At 33.7% G+C, this 20,499-nt stretch overlaps 1 protein-coding gene across 2 annotated transcripts in view; it reads left to right on the forward strand.

Annotated features, from left to right (window-relative positions):
• The window catches only part of LOC150102159 (embryonic polarity protein dorsal-like), a 150,255-nt gene that overhangs the window by 13,095 nt on the left and 116,661 nt on the right, over window positions 1-20,499 (forward strand). The window contains exon 1 of one of the 2 annotated variants that reach the window (XM_090399822.1): window positions 18,228-18,262. The exons of the other annotated variant lie outside the window; for it this stretch is intronic. Within the exon in view, the coding sequence (XP_090255948.1) occupies window positions 18,248-18,262 (15 nt within the window). The 5' untranslated portion in view covers window positions 18,228-18,247. Of the gene's footprint in view, window positions 1-18,227; window positions 18,263-20,499 lie in introns of those variants that run through there. 2 annotated transcript variants of the gene reach the window in all.

Here is a 20,499-nt window from a genome sequence, read left to right on the forward strand (position 1 = left end):
GTTAGCGTTAGGTACCAAAAGATGGCATCGCTTGTTTTTCCGTCTCTGCATCGGTTGCCGCTTATAATTAGCGATATTCATTGGCTTACTATCTCATATTGGCCACCAGTGGGGATTTAACTGCCCACTTAGTCTCCAAAAGCTAGATAGGGTTAAAAGGCCTCGCCTATTCCCTATAAGGGAATAAAAGGCATTAACTTATTATTATTATTATTATTATTATTATTATTATTATTCTGCAAGTAATCCTTATTCGCAGATGCAGAAATTTGTATGAATAATCACTCTTTCTCAAACTTTAAAAATAAAAAATATATATAAATAAAAATTAATGAGAAATAATAATTGTAATTATTACTATTATTAATTGTTATTATTACAAATGAGAAATAATAAAATGTTAAAAAAATTTTTTAAAAATTTTTAATTAATAATTAAAAACATCTATAATAATCATCATTATGAATATTATAATAATATACGTTATAAACAGTTATTGTTATTATTATTTAAAAAAAAACTTTACGTACGAGAGTTGTGTTCATATAATGTATGTAATTTATCTGAAAAAAAAAAAATTATTATGTGAAACACTTCTCTGTGGTAACAAAGTCGATATTAAAGACAGAAAAGTCAAGGAAAAATCTATTGATTTTCATAGGAAAAAGAATCTGCAGTATTATGATATCAGTGTCAAAAGCAACTACAATTTTCAGAAGCCTTTCCTTTGGTTACCAAGAAAACATTATTGGTAATCCAATTTTAGAATTTGTGGCAATTCCAGCGCTTGTCCAACCAAAAGTAACTATGGATCCAGAATGGCAAGCTTCAGCGTGATATGAAAGAAGTCCAGAATACATTGCTCCTGATAAAGATGATTTGTGGCTGTTTTGTCTGAATTTGTTCTCTTGTGCAAAAAGCCCCCTGGAATACTTACCTCCGATTTGTATATAATGTTAGCTGCTTTTATTTTTGTATTAGTTCGATATTTAATCGTTTTTTCTTCTTTGTTTTATTATTATTATTATTATTATTATTATTATTATTATTATTATTATTATTATTATTATTATTATTATTATTATTATTATTATTATTTAATCGTTTTTATTCATTCTTATTGTTATTGATATTATTATTATTATTATTATTATTATTATTATTATTTAATCGTTTTTATTCATTCTTATTGTTATTGATATTATTATTATTATTAATTTGGAATTTAATCGTTTTTTTCTTGTAATTATATATCAAAATTCTATTTGTAAATACTTTAGAACTTAATTTTAAAAAAAAATAATAAAAAAATAAATAAATAAATTATTATTATTATCGGAGCGGATCATACTGAAGAAATTCACAGCATACACAGAGAACTTTCTATTATCCCCAAAACACAATATGGTTTTCAGAAAAATTAGGGAACAACATCTCTCTTGGAAAACTTTACAGACGTAATTAATACCGCCTTAGACAAAAACAAAATTGCCATGGTAGTCTTTATTGATCTAACTAAAGCATTCGATACACTTACACATCAAACCTTGTTAGAAAAGCTGAGGCATGTTGGAATAGACGGGCCTCTTCACAGGTGGTTTACAAACTACCTCCAAAATAGAAAGCATATCACACGTATCGGATCAAACCGAAACAGAGAGCTACCAGTAACCTGTGGAGTGCCACAGCGAGCTGTACTCTCCCCAACTCTATTCAACATTTACACGCACGATATTAATCAGTTACCACTCAAAGGTAAGATATTCCAATACGCAGACGATACAGCAATAATATCCATCCATAATAACGCAAGCATAGCCCAAACAAATATGCAACATGATATAAATCTGATCATAGACTGGCTCACGAAAAACTCCATACACCTAAACTCAGAAAAGACAAAATTAATGATATTCAGAAATCCACTGATTCGACCAGTTGATAACAAATATATAACCATCCAACATCCACTTTCTAACACAAAAAACACACAGAACAGCAAAACCACTACAAACCACTACTCAGGTTGAAACAATACGATACCTTGGAATTTACTTCGATGCAGATATGAACTGGAATAGCCACATAAACCATCCACACAACAAACTCCGAGCAATGAGTGGCAAACTCTACAGATTAAAAGACATAGTTCCCACACGCCTAAAAACACTAATATACAAAGCACTATGCCAAAATATACTAAGATACGCCATAACAACGTATGCTTTCTGTGCACCCTACAAATTAAATAGATTAATGTCGCTACAGTACAAAATCACAAAACTGATCTTTTGGGAATAAAGAGAAAATCACGACCTCATATATACATTGCAATGTCAGAACACAAAATACTGCGTGTGTGCGCCCGCGAATTTCTCAATCATAGATTTCGTAGCTTCCCAACACAGCAAAAAAACCCAGTAAATAATAACCAACTGGTGTCATCCTCAGATAAGCTTACATATAAGCTTCGAATCTGAAAGCAGAGAAATTAGTTCTCATCCGAGTTGTATCATTTGTAATCAAATGTTTGTAATAACTGTAACAAAAGTATGCAATATAAAGTGATTATATCCATTGATATTGTATATATAGAGTGTAAAATTGCAAAGAAACATCTGTAATAATCATCATTATGAAGATTATTATAATATACGTTGTAAACAGTTATTGTTATTATTATTATTTAAAAAAACTTTATGTACGAGAAAGTATTTGTTATGCATAATTGTGTTCATATAATGTATGTAATTTATCTGAGAAATAATGATAATAAAAAAAAAATTATTCATTAATGTTAAAAATTACGATTGCCTTACTGGTACTATAGTTAGCCCTCGACGTACGACGGGATTCAATTGGCCTTCGTAATTCGGAAACCACTATGTGAACAATAAGATATATTAAAAATTAAACAGCCCCTGAATCCTAAATGTGTGGGTTTATTTTGTTATATTTTAAACTATTTTTTTCACTGTAAACAATGCTTATTCTTGTTGCGTTTCTTTTCCCCTTCTTCTTCTACAACTTTCTGTGCTTCGGGCTGTATAAAAAATCTTCATTTGACAGCTCTTCTTCCACAGAGCTTCTACCAACTGCGCTACATTTTTTAACTGTCAGTCTCCGATTCCAACTCTTCCGCTAGCAGCACTCTCTTGTCACCAATCCTTTAAGAGGACTTTGTCGAATTCCATGAATGTATGAACATCCATTTTCAGCAGCTTCTTTCGCATACGACTCATGCATTCTGATGTCGTCTCAACTCCTGATGCGTCTGCATGATTTGTGGCAGTGGCACACCCAAGGGAACAAGGGAGCCCTTCACCCCCCAAAAAAAGGAAAAAAACACTAGAAAAATTTCCAAAAATCTTTTCCTAATTAAAATTAATTTTTAATTTATGTTGTGTCGTGTCTTCTATTTCTATACTACTTATGAATTAGCGGTCGCATAAGGTGGGAATACCGTATAGCTCTCATTGAACGCAAGGCGAACGAAGTAGTGCTCGGGTAGACCGAGGCTACTTCGTTTGCCCGAGCCGGGCCAGAGGAGATCACGGGTATCATGTATTGGCGATCACTGCAGATGCTCAGTCATAGGTCGTATGCAATGTGTAGTGTGTATTCCCAAATTGTCTACTCAACCCCCCCCCCCCCCACAGATTAAATCTTGAGTGTGCCACTGATTTGTGGATTGCGCGATATAGTCCTTCCAAAAGCAGCAATAGCCTCAGCAAAAAGGCATTCTTCCCTTTAAAAATGAATTTTAAAAAATATGCTTCGTCTGCAAGCGCAACCGCTCCAGCCAGTATTAATTAGGGCAATAATAATAGTAATAATAATAATTTTAATATTTATTCTTCTACATGTACACAAAAGTATATAAACAAAATTGGCACTGTAATACAAACGTTCTTTACAATAGGTATAATTACTATGTGTAAAACAATAACAATAATATTAATAACCATATCGATAATAATCTTATTATTCAGAATAGTTACTTTTTTAATACCATGATACAAAAGTTTCATTGCTGAGTACTTTTTTCTTACAGTAATAATAATAATAATAAACCTTCACGTTTCATTGCTATGCCTCTTTTTCTGATAATCCTTCAAACTGTGTTTTTGTATTCGATTTCGGTTTAAGTTATATTTTAGAACTAAATAGCTCAAGCATGTTCTCTGTAGTCTTCTGCTAACTCTTCAATAATAATTTTTTTTATTGATTTCTGAAATATTTTTTACACAATTACAATAATCATCTTTAGTGACATTTCAACTTGTAATTTTTACAAAATTCAGCACTAAGCGCTGCATATGTGATTGTTTACAATAATACTTTTTTGCATCTATTCACAACACGTGTTCTTCTAATATTAACAATGAAGATTACACGGAATTTTTGAATAATGGATAATAATAATTTTTTTTTTTTTTTAAACATTTTATTGTCTCAGATAAATTACATACATAGATACAACAATGGTTTTATATACACGTATATATATATATATATATATATATATATATATATATATATATATATATATATATATATATATATATATATATATATATATATATATATATATATATATATATATATATATATACATAGTATTTGTAATACATTACAATTGTGAATAACAAATACTGGCGAGTTATTAATATTTTTAAATTATAATAATTTTTTTTTTAAATAAATAATATTTTTGTTCACTGCTAAAATATTTACACATACATATATACAATAGTTATTTTATTTATTTATTTATTTTTTTTTATTGTCTCAGTATAAGTTACATACAATAATAATATTAACTGTATTTACAATAAGGATTATAAAGAATTTTTTTTTTTTTTTTTATGTCTCACATGAATTGCATACATAGTTGCTGTAGTAATTATATGTATATAATATTTATAACGCATTACAAGTGTGTATAACAGATACTTGCAAGTTAGTAATTTTCTTCCTCGAAGCTTAGCAGAGCTTATCTGAGGAAGATAATAGATGACAGAGGGTGGTGGTTTCATGGTTGTGTTCCTATGGTGGTCACAAGCCAGGTGTTGATTTTACTGTTTGTTGGTACGTGTTTAAAAGACTTTGACTGCTATTACATTTTTTTTTTTTTTTTTTTTTGTGCAAGTAGGGTTGGATTTAGACATGGTGTGTTTGTTTCTTTGTGTTCTTGTAGTGGTAGTTTTTTGAGAGGGGGGGTTGTCGTGGTTTGTGTGTGTGTGTATGTGTGGTGGGGGAGAGAGAAACAGGAATTGCTCTAATTTTCATTTCTCGCTATAATATTTATATAGTGCCTGTTTCAGCTCTCTGTATGTTCCTAGGTTTCTGTTGTCGAACGGCAGTTTGTTTATCATGTCAGGTACGTAGAAGTTTCGGACGGCTTTGCCGTAGTGATTGTTGTACTTATATGTTATGTAGTTTGTTGACTGTGGTCTTGTTATTTGATATGTTGTTCTGGTTACTCTATATGTTGGGCTGTAGTAGTGTTTTAACATGACTGTGTAGTGGCGTAAGTGTTTCACCTTAAATATTTTGTGTTTTGTCCATGCTTCCTGCATAAGAGTGGGTTGTTCCCAGAATATCAGTTTTATCATTTTATCTTGCAACCATTGTAGCCTGTTAAGTCTGTAGTCTGCGCAGAATGCGTATGATGTGATTGCATATCTTAAAATGTTTTCACATAATGCTTTATAGATTAGTATTTTTATGTGGGTTGGGGCAATGTCTTTTAATCTGTATAGTTTGCTTGCTATTATCCTAAGCTTGGTATGTAGGTAGTTTGTATGGCTATTCCAACTTTGATCTGCATCGAAGTGAAGTCCAAGGTAGCGTGTTGTTTTCACCTGTGTGATGGTTGTGATTTTAGGTTCTGCACTTTGTGTATAGGAGGATGAATGTTTGATTGTGAGATATTTAGTTTCTATGGGCAGGGTTTGGGGGTTTTTGAATATCATTAGCTTTGTTTTTCCTGGGTTTATATATATGCCGTTTTCGGTTAACCAGTTAGTGATTTGATTGATGTCGTGTTGCATATTTGTGTAAGCGATATTTGCATTGTTGTGAATGGATACTATGGCCGTGTCGTCTGCATACTGGAAGATTTTACTTTTTAGGGGGAGTTGGCTTATGTCGTGGGTGTATATGTTAAATAGAATGGGAGATAGGACAGCTCCTTGCGGTACTCCACAGGTTACATGTACCTCTTTGCTGTGTGCTGATCCTATACGTGTGATGTGCTTTCTGTTTTTCGTGTATGCTTTAAACCACTGGAGTAGACGACCTCCAATTCCGATATGGGTAAGTTTCGTTAACAAGGTTTTATGTGTTAGTGTGTCAAATGCTTTTGTTAGGTCAATGAATACCACTAATGTTATTCTGTTTTTATCCAATGCTGCGTTTATTAGATCTGTGAAGTCTTCCAGGAGTGTTGCTGTTCCTTTATTTTTTTGAAAGCCATATTGTGTTTTGGGTATGATTTGAAATTTTTCAACGTATGTGGAGAGTTTCTGATGTACAATGCGCTCCATGATTTGGTTGATTACAGGCAGCGTGGCGATAGGTCTGTAATTACTTATTATGTTTCTTTTTCCCTGTTTGTGTATGGGTGTGATTAGTGCAGTCTTCAGTGTTTCAGGTATGTGTCCCGTTTCGAAGATTTTATTTAACAGTTTTTGTATAACTGGAAGTAGGTCGGTTGAGTGTTTCTTGATGTCTTTTGGTCTGATTCCGTCTATCCCCGGTCCTTTGTTAGGATTAATTTGTTGAATTGCCAGTGATAGTTCTTCTTTTGTTACTGTGGGGAACCTCATCGACTGTAATAATAATAATAATAATAATAATAATAATAATAATAATAATAATAATAATAATAATAATATGATAATGTCTCAGATAAATTACATACATATGATTATTACAGATATTTTTTTTCATATTTACACATTATGCATAAAACAACAATTTTTCTATTTTCATCGTACAAAGTATTTACATATTTACAATTAATCAATATTACACTTGATGCTTTGTACATTATAGTGTACGCAGTTTAAAGCACATTATTTTTTCTCTGTATACAGATTCGTATACTTTTTTTTTCATACCTGTATAATAATAATGAAGATACAGGTATGAAAAAAAAAGTATACGAATCTGTATACAGAGAAAAAATAATGTGCTTTAAACTGCGTATAAAGTACTGACTGTTTTGTTACATAATCTGCTTCTTTGGTTATAAGGATTACGTGTGGTTGAGTGAGGCAAGTTAATCCCACCTACTTCGAAGCTTGGGTTAGCTTTTATGAAGAGAGTAGGATTTCGACTTCACTATTTATGTTGTTGTTACTGTTTATGTATGGGATGTAGGCATTGGATGCTGGTGATTTGTGATGTGTATATTAGTGTTAATGTATATTAACTTTGTTGGTATAATTTCCAGAGTTCGTGTTTTAATGTTCTGTAGTTATCTACGTGTTTTAACTTTCTTGGTAGGTTGTTGAGTAGCGTGGGTATCTGATGTGATCTCACAAAAGAACCGTATGAGTTTTTGAAGGATGTAGGGATGTAGAGAGTTATTGTAGGCCGTGTTATACGATATGTGTCTCTGTTGTTTCGATAGGTGATGTTGAAGTAATTCCTTATTAATGTTATGTAGTGTTTCAGGTTTTTAATGCTCAGGATTCTGTGTGTCGCTATGTGCTTGTCGGATATTGGTTGTTGCGTGTAAGGTGTCCAGATCACTGTTGACACGATTTTCCTGTGTAATGTTTCTAATTTTGTTAGGTGGCTGTTTGATGTATTTGTATAGTTTGATGTGTTTGATGTATTTGATGTTATTCCGTATCTGAGTAGGGATTCGCAGATACCGTGATATAGGAGTTTTTTTATGTTGGATGGAATAATGTGTTTTACTTGGAAGAGTTTTGCTGCGATGATCCGGAGTTTGGTATGTAGGTATTCTATATGTTTTGTCCATTTTAGGTGGCAATCTATGTAGAGACCAAGGTATTTTGCATGTGTTACAGGTTTGATTTCAGGATATTGGCAGGTTTTTTGTTGTCAATGCAGCGGTATGTGTGACAGTGTATCGATAGTGGTACGGGGCGCATGATTCTTGGGTTGTGTATTATCGACATCTGTGTTTTGGTGCCGTTGATTAGAATTGCGTTTTGGTGGAAGTATGTTGTGATTTCATTTAGGTCTTGTTGTGCTTTAGAGAGAGCCGTATCGATGTCTGTGTGGATTGCTAGTAGTGCGGTGTTATCTCCTTGCTGAATTATTTGACTTCTTATGGCCATATTATGAACATCGTTAATGTATATGTTGAATCGAGTGAGTGATAATATGGCGCCTTGAGGGACATCGTGTTTTATTTGTATACCCAGACAGTGACATGTACCTATGTCAGAGCCGGGGTATATATATATGTCACTTTGTTACTTGTGTTCTGTTTGAGAGGTATTTCCTGAACCATGTATGCAGTGTTCCTCTTATACCTATTGAGTGTAGTTTGGTGAGTAGTATGTCATGTTCGAGTGTATCAAATGCTTTGGTTAAGTCAAGCAGTATAAGGATGTCGTACTTGTTTTTGTCGAGAGCTTTGTTTATTGCGTCAGCGATGTCTTCTAATACAGCGCTTCCCAAACTGTGGGCCGCGGCCCCCTTGGGGGCCGTAGGTTTTGTTGAGGGGGGGGCGTGAAATAATGAAAACAAATTTAAAATGTTTTAAGACTAAGTAGATTTTTTTTTATTTTAAAAGAAACGTATTTAATTTTATTATTTATTATTTATTTTTTGTTATTTTTTTATATTTTAATGGAAAAATTCACACACTGGTGTTGGTTCACAAACTTTGCTTCCTGCATATTTCGGCGCTTAATGAATATTAGTAAATATTCCTTATTCATATGTTTCATTTCAAAGCAGTGGTTAATTGTATTTACTTCGAATGCTCTCCAGGGAAGCTCCAAATCTTTCTGTCCTTTCATCACGCGTTCGTAATCAGGGACTGTTGATATTGACTTTATATACATATCAAAACTCGTTTTATATTATCACTGTCATCCGAGCTAGTTTTCTGTTACCAATAAAATTGTGGCATATACTTCACACATGAAAAAACCTTAAACAAGTTCATGTGGGGAGATAGTAACTCCCTTGCAGTGGTAAATAACATGCCCTTCCTAACAGCCACTATACTGCAGAGGCAATCAAAACAAGTACTTTTATTATGCCAGTGAATAAGGTATGAGGAGTCTGTGTAATATATTTCTCAACAAATTGTGCAATTAGAGACAACTGGGATAAAACACACACTAATTAATGAATCACATGTCCCCTCATACAGAAACTATGCTGTATAGACTGAAACAAAACCATATGTTGCATGGGCAAACACAGTATCTAACTAAAAACTATTGTTATTAATTAGATGTGTGTGAGTTCGATTTCCCAAGGCAGCAATAAAATTCATCCGAACGAGTTAAAATTCGTAAAAGTGTTAAAACTAAGTAATATATATATGTGGCGATCAGCTATTACTCGGTTGTTATACATTTGAAAAAAATATTATAATTACAGCTATTTTGCCTGCTTCAGCTGAAAAAAATATATTTAATGACTCCAAGACCGAGATAACATATAAAGATTTTAATGATAAATACTACTAGTTTCGGCATATAGCAGCCTTCTTCAGGTATTTATAAAGGAAAGGAATACTAATAAACATTGAATTATTTAAACAAACTGGAAATTACAGGTACAAATTGCCTCACATAATCGATACATAAAAACGTTGTATTTTTCAAGTTGTTCCAACTGGCGTGCCATTGTTTGTTGCAATTGTGCGTGCAAGTTCACGTGAACGCCAATATTGAATAACTGCAGCATGGCTATCTGGGATGTTATAACTTAAATTATTATTTAAGTGGACCGGGTTCAGTAGGATTTCCCTTGATTCTACGATTTTCCTTTCAAACTCATCTTCACAGCGAAAAATATTTTCTAATCTATTCCAACATACAGAGTGGCTTTGTTGGTCATCATTAGGATTATTTGAAAAAAGAACATGACTGGATAACGCAGTTGCATGAGATCTTTTGTATGAGATGTCTCTCTTATGCTCTTCTATGCGTTGTTCAATAGATTTGTTAGTTTGACCAAAGTATGGGATATTGCAATCACACCACAATTTATATACTCCAGGGTACTTAAGGTTGTGATGAGTAGGTTTTATTTTTTATTCCATACATTAGCACAGTCTCTAAGAAAATAGCTAAAGTCCTTAAAAAATATAATATCAGGACCTTCTTCACCACACTTCCAAAAATCCGCTCTCTAATCAGCCATCCAAGACCGTAACTACACGCATCGCCATCGCCTAACAGTTTTTTTTTTTTTTCGTCTGTAAATTGCGTGGACTGATTTACCTAAACGCGGATGAAAAATCCAAGTTTTCGGGAGAAAACCCTTCTACCCCCGTGTGAGATCGGCTAACTCACCTAGTTAAACCACAAAAGGAGATAGTTATAGGTCCCTACAAGGAAATAAAAGGCGTTAGCGGATTTTTTTATTTTTTTTTATTTCTGATTTAAATCAAGGGATAGCTCCAGGAATTCCAACTGTTGATCCTATGTCTATCTCAGATCTAAAATTTTAAGATTTAAGAAAGGATTAAATCTTAAGAGATTCAAAAGGAAGTGTTACATAGTCCTATAAATTATGAATAGAAATAAAGTTAACAAATGTGTTCACCGAGGGCATGATGACGGGTAGTACGAAATACAATTAGCGCCTGAATCCAGCAGTGAGATTGCAAGAAAATGAATTTGCTTTTCTTAGTGAGTTAATGTCCGTAACAAACTCTTGAGATTACGCTGCATTGAGCAAGACCTTTTTTAGTAACCTGTTTAATTTGAATTAAACAAGTTACTAGAAAATGATGAACGAAGATAATACAGTCACTAAAAATCCAATGATTCTATGTACGATCTTTCTACAGGAGGGCGCAGTTATCGCATAATATATACCCTTTAAAGATTCTAGTAATCTTTCATAATATTCGCTTAAAATAGAAATTAACATTATGCATAATTTGAAGTTAGAGACTATTTCATCAAGCAGTTTTTCTTGGGCTAAATACTCAAAATATTTTGACAGATTTCTTTATTTGCGTTCGAAATTACAAGGATAATTATGCCACAATTCTTACCATAATCTATGTCATATATAGAAAAATTAGTGTTATTTCTTATAAATAATATGCAATTATGCAAATAGAATTTCTACAGCGAGATTAGTGGTGGGATACGGAATGAACATGAAGTTGCTATAATATTAATTATTCTGTTTGCAATTCTAATCTAGTAATCATATCAGTTACAATTATACAATCCATTATATAGTAATACATAATATATAAATAATAACAGATCATACATAATAAATCATAGTACAAGTCAAGTAACTTCTACAATTCCGAGAGTATAAATAATACCATAGGATAAATAATGCAGTGATGAATTTACCTATGAATAGCATAAGCACCTTAATATGTTTATAAGAAAGTATAATGAAAGTTCCTATCAAAAATTCGACACCTATCATAACAGAATACAGAGAAAAATGTTTCTTCTTCCTCTTCTTCCTAACGTGGCTTTTAGGCCAGGTGCCCTGTTCCGGTCTCATGCTATCTCTTTCTTGGTCTTTCGATTCTTCTTTTTCCACTTATTTTGAATCCGTATAATATTTTCGGTAGTCTTCTGTTTTCCATTAAATGTTCTATCCATTTTTGTTTATACTTTGTAGTAATGTAGTAATTAATTATGCAGTCTTATGTAGTAATTAATTGGTTTTATTGGAGAGAGAGAGAGAGAGAGAGAGAGAGAGAAAGAGAGAGAGAGAGAGAGAGAGAGAGAGAGAGAGAGAGAGAGAGAGAGAGAGTACTGTAAAAAGGAATAAAAATAATAAACATAACATGAAAACTGAAGATAATGATATCCTAGATGTCTGGAGTGACTACATTGAAAGACTGTTAAATGAACCAAGCAGTTACGGAACTATTGTAGAAATTTCTCAAGAGGAATGCAAACATGAGTACATAAAACTATTTAAATTAGAAAAAGCCATCACAAACTTGAAATGCGGAAAGCAGATGGGGTAGATGATATCTGACCAGAAATGATCAAATATAAGGTATAAAAGTTTTGCACTGATACATAATTCAGAAGACCGGGCAGAACAGTCGAATTCCAGGTAATTGGAGTTGAGTCTTTCATGGTTTCCATCTATAAAAAAATGGAATAAAGCCGAATGTGAGAATAACAGAGGAATTTCTCTACTAAATTGTTCCAGATGATTTATGCAAGCATACTTGAAAAGAGGTTGATTAAGGGAAGGGCCACCACCCAGACCGGTTTCGACCTTTATTGAGGTCTCGCCGGTGGGAGCCAGACCCAGAGGAAGTTCAGAAGTCCTGAAGATACTTCAGGCACAAACTTTGTTTGCTTACACTTGGATAAAGGATTAAACTAAATTTATTATAGTCTAACCAAGTGGGGGGGAAAAAACTTCCATCTTTCTCTAAATCCAGAGTAATTTAATAATAAGGTGAGATACCTTTTGGCAACTCGTATAGGTCAATATGACTTCTCCATTGCTTCCATCTTGGTATCACCACCTCTGGGTCTGGCTCCCACTGACGAGACCTCAATAAAGGTTGAAACCGGTCTGGATCCGCAAGGAGATGTGCTTTGCATTATGGGAGATACTAAGACAAGGAGTGATGAGAGTTTGGTCCACCTTTACCACGAGTTGCCTCAGTCCTGAAGATACTTCAGGCACAAACTTTGTTTGCTTACATTTGGATAAAGGATTAAACTAAATTTATTATTATTATGCGATTCATTAGAGCATTCGACTTAAGTCAGTTTGTATGAGCTGAAATGTAAATTAAGCATCTATCATATTCCCCTGATCAACCAGCCTCTGTAACCAACAAATCTTTAATCGCTCCTTACATGAAACATTAAGCATCACACAGACCTGCTGCCATCTTGGTCACTCACTTCTGAATCCCCTTCACCCAGTCCACATCTCCAAAAAATCCAGGCAACCGGATCTGTGCGCCAGGAGCGGATTAAACCGGCTAGGGGGGGGGGGGGTCCTTGGTGTTAAAATTTACTAGGCCCTAAAGAATTTGTACATTTGGAAGACTTGACATTTCTCTTGAAGCTTGGTACACTTGTGTGGCAGTTTTGAATTTGTTTGTATATTCCACATAGCTCGGGGCCCCTAGCGGTCGTCAGGTCCGACACCCGCTTGATCTGCTTCTACTGTTCGCAGTCATCTAGATCAGCGCTTCCCAAACTGTGGGCCGCGGCCCCCTTGGGAGCCGTAGGTTTTGTTGAGGGGAGGGCGTGAAATAATGAAAACAAATTGAGAATGTTTTAAGACTTAAGTAGATTTTTTTTAATCTTAAGAGAAATGTATTTAATTTTTATTATTTTTTATATTTTAATGGAAAAAAATCACACATTGGTGCGGATTCAGAAATTTTGCTTCCTGCGTATTTCGGCGCGTAATGAATATTATTAAATATATGCTTATTCATATAAGTTTCATTTCAAAGCAGAAATCTAAGAATTGCAGTTTCAAATATTTCACCTGATATTGGTGTAGCAGTATTGAAACACATCCATCACATTAAATTGTTATTAAACTTCTTTTATGTTTTTAATTCTTTCTTTATTACTAATCGTTTTACGTTTCATGTGCTTGTACTGCAAATGTACAATAATAATATATTTATCTATATAAAAATATGAGATAATGTGCCATGTCAAACGTGTATGTAAGATGCTAAAAATGTAATATTCGTATTTGATTTTTGCAACATTCACTGTGTACGTTTTGTATTGAATATAAATACAATAAATATTATAATAATATATGTCTATATTACGATTTTTTTCGAGGTTGGGGGCATGAAATATTTTAATTTTTCCAAAGGGGGCCTTGACATCCAGAAGTTTGGGAAGCACTGATCTAGATGAGACCTTATAAAAAGAGAAATAATAACCTGTTTATTTATGCATGTCAGTGAAACCGTCTTTGCGATTTAGGTATATGTTGACATGTTGTTGCTATAGTTTCTTGTGCGCGTGCATAAAATATTGCTTACTCATTATATATTGTGGTATAAAAATACACACGCAATTTACAAAACAATAATACTATTAGTTAGGACAGTAGATGGCGCTGTGTGTAGACGGAAGATTACGTAGTGTGAACAGCGGATTGTGTGTAGTAGAGTGCACTTCCTGGATGAGTTTTTAAACTCCTTAGAAGTGTCATGTAATGATATTAATAATGACTACGCAAAATTGCTGTGCCTTAAAATTATATATATTTCAGTATGCATTGTTTATTCGATAATGAATAAATAAATAAAGTGCGCTATCTACCGTCAAAAATGTTCATGATTTTTTTATCGGTTCAATTTTTAACAAAAATGTAAAACTTAAGGCATGCAAGAGCGGAATATTCCAAGTAAACATGTTGTCATGCAGAAAATGTGTATTTCTGATTTTTTTTTTGTTTTTGTTTTTTAAACAAAAACACATAAATAGTTTCCTTATTTAGTTTCTTTATCGCTTGCCTATTCTTTAGAATTCTGAATGTTTAACACGTTCATTGCCAAGCTGAAAATTGGAAGTTCGTGTGGTGGCCAAATTTTTTTTATTTTTTTATTTAGTTAGCGACGTCCACGCGATAACGCGTGATTGGCAATGAACGTGTTAAAGCCCAACATCGTTCATTATGACAAGCTATATTGATAAAATATATAGTTTGTTATATATTAGGCAAATCGGCCAGAGCATACGCGCAATTATTATTATTATTATTACTCTACTGTAGTCAGAGATTCTCAGAGAGAGAGAGAGATTTATACCATTAACGGGCAAAATTACTTTGTAATGCGGTAGTGCAGACGCTTGGATTGTATAACATTAACGGTGAATTCTGTAGTGAGATTGGTCCCAATGAATCTTGGGGCTCTAATTGTGTTACGTAATAATAATACTAAAATTTGTGCATGTTCAGTTAATGACATAAAATAAAAGTAAAAAATAATAATTTATTGTCTATGTATTAGATGTTCTGGATGATGAAACACTTCATTTCTTTTATAAAATACATAATGGGCACAAAACTGGCTGATACCCTGTGAAACTCTTCTTTCAAATAAGTAAAATAAATTAAAAATAAATAAATAAAATAAATTAAAAATAAATAAATAAAATAAAAATATATAAATTAATTAAAATAAATAAACAAAACAAATAAAAATAAATAGATAAAATAAATAAAAATAAATAAGAATAAAAACAGTCCTTGAAAGAAGAATGTAACAACATTCGCTTTACAAGGTGTTGTATTGTAAAGGCAAATACAAATTTACTCTCATTAGTAATCTTCACAGCAAGAAAGATAGACATTAAATAAGCTGAAAGGATTGGTGGCAACATACCTTTATGGATGTGCAGAGAATTTGTTGTTGTTATTGTTTTGCAAATATTTTCCCACGTGTTAACTTGTACACCCTCTGTCCAAAAAGAAACCGAACTTTTCGATAATAGAAGAATCTACTGGCTCCATCTGTTGTATCTTTTTGTTGTCGAAAGCGGCAGCCTTCCTTAGTGTTGAGTCAACTGTTTATGAGATTTGTTTCATTAGAAGCCGAGTTATAGTGCCAAGAGTGACAATGTGTTTTGACGAACGGTCGGTCGTCACGATATTCATGACGTATGCGACGAATTCTCGCTATCAATCGCTTCAAAACTTCGAGATAGAACTCACCATTGACCGTTTTTGGCCAGGAATGGATTCTTTGTGGATATTGCCATTGGAATCTTAGAAACAAATCAGCATTGTCTTTACTTTTGACTTCTCCAAGCAACTTTTTTCGGATGCCCCTCTTCTGGTGGTCTCCCCCCTCAGAACTCTGGCGCTTTGTTTTGGGCTCATACTCAAAACACCATGTTTCGTCACCAGTAATCGTTTCAAGGAAGTTTGTCCTTACGAGCGGTTTTAATGAGGTCCTTGTAGTGTTCAATTCGATACATTTTTTGGTCGTTGGTCAATTTATGGGGAACAAATCGCGAATTCAATTTACGAAGGCCCAAACATTCGGTCAAAATGTTGTGCACGGTTGATTTTGGAATCCCCAATTCATCTTCATTCAATCTCACAGACGATTTCGAGTTTTCTTTGGTGAAATCACGCACTTTTTGGATAATTTCACTCAGTCAATTTTTTGGACGGTCCGGCTTTTCGTCCTCAAGCGTGTCACGACCACTTTGAAATTGCTCAAACCACTCGTAAACTTCAGTACGGGATAAGCATTCATCACCGTATGCTTTTTGAAGCACTTGATACGTTTCGGTAAAACGTTTACCAAGTTTGACACAAAAGTCAATCGCAGCTCTGTTTGAAACTCATTTTCCGACCGTTCGTCAAAATACGTTGTCACTCTTGGCACTATAAGTCGGCTTCTAATGAAATAAATGTCATAAATAATTGACACAACACTAAGAAAGGTTGCCACTTTCGACAACAAAAAGATCCAACAGGTGGTGCCACTAGTTTCTTCTACTTTTGAAAAGTTCGGTTTCTTTTTTGGACAGAGGGTGTAAAGGCAGCTGATTTTGTGTAAGGAAATGGTTTTCTGCGAATATTAACGTTATTAGGGTATGAATTAAAATTATTTAATAATAATATCTGCTATCATCTGTAATCTAAGTAAAGAATCTGCAGAAAAGCTTTGTGTATTTCTTGGGGGGGAGGGGGGAGGTTGCGTTTTACTAATTTACTTGAATAGACGAAAGCGACAAGAGAAGGCACCAAAAACTATACATTATCAGAGAAATTTAGTGTTACAGAAATCAGCTTTTTATATTCTGAATTTATAGAACTTTCAAATGTGTGTGGTTTCCTTTAATATCATAGCGAATACTTTCATGCTTCTCAGTTTTATAGCACAGAGACTGATAAGCTGATGAGTAAATCGTTAAAGGCAGATGTACAGAACAAAATGGTTATTGTCAGCATCTGTGCACAATCTACAATCACTGTGACATGTAGAGACATAATTTTGATGAAATTATGGAATACATTAAGGGAGTTGGCTGTATGAGATTCTCTTCTGCTACGGATTACCACAGGAAGAACTCCATGGCCATTATGTTTGGAGAACAGAATGAGAATTCCACTGTTCTGTAGTCTGTTCCACCAGTCATGAACGTGTGAATTCTAAAATACCGTGCATTTTCGTCACATATGGTCTTAAACTTCATTCCTTCAGATAATGATAATGAACTAATTGTACTTAAAATAAACTCCACGATAAACGTGTCTTTTCATCGTGGAGTTTATGCATATGTAACCGATGCCACTGCAATCCGTTAGATTATGTGGCTTCCATTAAGGAGAACGCATGTAGGATAAGCTAAAGATCACCGCGAGTTCATTTTTTTCATGACCTCATTATATGTCCTTGACCTTATTGTAGTCCTTTTTGTCAACTAACATTTTTGTCATGTTTTACTACGCTGAGTCACTTGCCGACCGTACATGCTACATCTATCTCTCAGGCATTACGTCAGTTAATTGAGACTCGACTTATCTTGTAGACGCCACTAATCTGAGTATTGATTCTATTTTATTTATTCTCATGCAATAGCCTTACTAAGACTTATTTTAGGGATGGCTCCTACTCGGCTATACATTCAATGAGTATCGTTACGATATTTATGACAAGGAGCACTAAAAGAGTAAATAGACGATTTACATACTGATTTTTTGTCTACAAATAAAATTAAAATTGAGTTTTTAAAAATTAATATAAAGAGATGCTTAATTTATCTCATTTGTTACTTTCTCGTTTGATTTATTTCATTCCTATGTTAGTTAAGCGATATTTCTATAATTTAGTATTATGACTGCAGATGTCGCTTTCATGCCATCTATCACAAAATGCGTGAAAATGGAAACTATTCTAGTAGCGTTTTAAATTACTTAGTATTGCAATTGTGTATTATGTCTAGCTAAAATGGCAAGTAGATCCTGTTATTCAGTTTATCAACAATAACTTACGCAATGCAAACTTTCATTTCCGTAAGATGCAATAAGTGTAGTAAAGATCTTCACGGTACGTGTCGCTGTCATGACGTATGATGATGTGAGTCACTGTTGTTCGTTACCTGCTTTTAACTATTTGTAGTTCGATATTAGTATATGTACGATGTATTTACTGTGTGCGCAATGAACCACACACTTACATAACACATGACAAGTTTCCTAGGAATTGGATTTTGAAAATAATTGTAATGTTTTATTATTATTATACGTTTATTATATGCATTAATTATATATTTATTTCTATACAAAATCAGTTTTTATAAATGAAACCATTCTTCTGTAACTTCCAGCCTAGTTGGCCGACTACTTAGCCCACTAACAGCTGCTGGTTCGAATCCCACATTGTGAGACCCCCTCCCCGCTTAAAAGTTCCATGTTTGAGATCTGGAGCAGGGTTTTCAGACAATATAAAAATATATATTAAAAAACAAAATTTTATTGTATATTGGTTTTGGCTTAAGCAGACGAAATTCCTATTTGCTATTGGTGCACTTCGTGCCATTTCAAAGCAGTTTTCTTATGTTCATGAGAATTAAACGTCAAAGTTATAATTATATAAGTGAATTTATCAAAATGTATATTGCCAAGGAATTTTTTTTTTTTTTTCGCATTTCAAAGCTAACTGTGCTGCTATGCATGCTAATATAAAACGCTATTTTCAATATGGTGCAAGGGAAAAAAAAAAAAAAAAGGAAAATGTTAATTGGGTTGTAATGGCATACTTAGCTGGATGACAATAAACTGAACTGACATTCTGGAGATAAAAGTTAATAGCAACAAACTTGAAGTCCTCGCCTATGGTAGAGATTAATATTAGCATATTTTCATTATTTTACACCAATGGCCCGCAACCCTTTTTTTTTTTTTTTTTTAAAGCTGAAAGCATTCTTTGATATCACACTTCATCACGAATGACTGTCTATACAAATCTACGTGTATATACAGTATTAACAACTGACATAAGTTTAGAAGACAGCATTTTAAATCTATAGAAGCTCGAAATGGTTCCCAAGAAACCTCCGACAGATTCGGAAGGGGAAAAAAAATTCCGAATAGTAGCTTTACAGGTGTTAAAAAAAAAGGGTGTGTGTGTGGGGGGGGGGATTTTAGGTTAGAAGTACATGGATCGCGGATTAGCTAAGTCCACCACGTTGAATTGCTTGATATGCGTCACTTGTACACCTCCAAATACACACCTGCATTTTCAAGTTGAATTTCTGAAAATCTGCTATTATACTTAAATATAAAGAGCCAACAGGCTTCATTTCGGCGATATAAACATTATTCAAATTAAGGGGATATTAGATTCCACATTGTTTTAAAACCGAATAAGAAACTCAAAGACTGGAATCAGAGAGTTTCATGCCGAATATAGTAAACTATAAAAGTATCGGCGATTACATTGCGCCCTTCGATTGGAATAGGCCTAAGTTCGATTCTCGTCGCGACAGGAGGAATCTTTATCTGGACGATTTCAAGCGAAGGTGAGTTAGCCGATCTCATACAGAGGTAGCAGGGTTTTTTCTCCCGCATGCAGACAAATCGGCCCTTCAGAACACACGCAATTTACAGACAAAAAAATACTCGTTGTGGTGGAGGTGGGCGGTAGATGGCGTTGATGGAGATGATTCGTAGTAGTGGTTCGGTGTAGTGGTTGAGACAGTTGTAGGTGTCCTCCCGCGATGAGTCTTCGGACTCCTTGGAGGTGTCACGAATAATAATAATTACTAGCGTGAGCTAATGCAAGTAGTCCTAGTACGTAGTACAATCTCGGGCAACTCGCAGCAAAGGTGGTAAAGTTCTGATCGCCATTCTTGGTATTTTCCATAATGTAAAAACACATTTCCTGCTATTATATTTGTTCGCATAACTCACTTTTTCACAGATGTTTTCCATTTAATGTAGGAATATCTACGGGACCTAGAATTATGAAAAATTTTAAAAACTTTTCTGATATTGGGTTTGTAGCGAACTTTTCGCACGGTATTACTTAGTGCGTTATAGTTTTCAGCACTCCTACCAATAAAACATTTCACCGATTTAAAGTTTCTTTTGCCAAAGATCGACTACGTTTGGAATCAGCTACAAAAAAATATAAAAAAAAACTTCCATTATGGGGCGGGATATTATGGAGAACAATAACAGCCTATTGTCTGCTAATATTAATTTGGTGTTGAAGAATAGTTAATTAGGCCTAACATTATTAATGCTATGAATGATGTATGGCAGATGGCCTCAATGGACCTAAACCTTAACAGGTATTTGTTATTGTCCAAC

This window comes from Typopeltis vanoorti, chromosome 10, assembly GCF_054136105.1.
Source record: "Typopeltis vanoorti isolate ZY-2024b chromosome 10, IOZ_Tvanoo_1.0, whole genome shotgun sequence".
Lineage (NCBI taxonomy): Eukaryota > Metazoa > Arthropoda > Arachnida > Uropygi > Thelyphonidae > Typopeltis > Typopeltis vanoorti.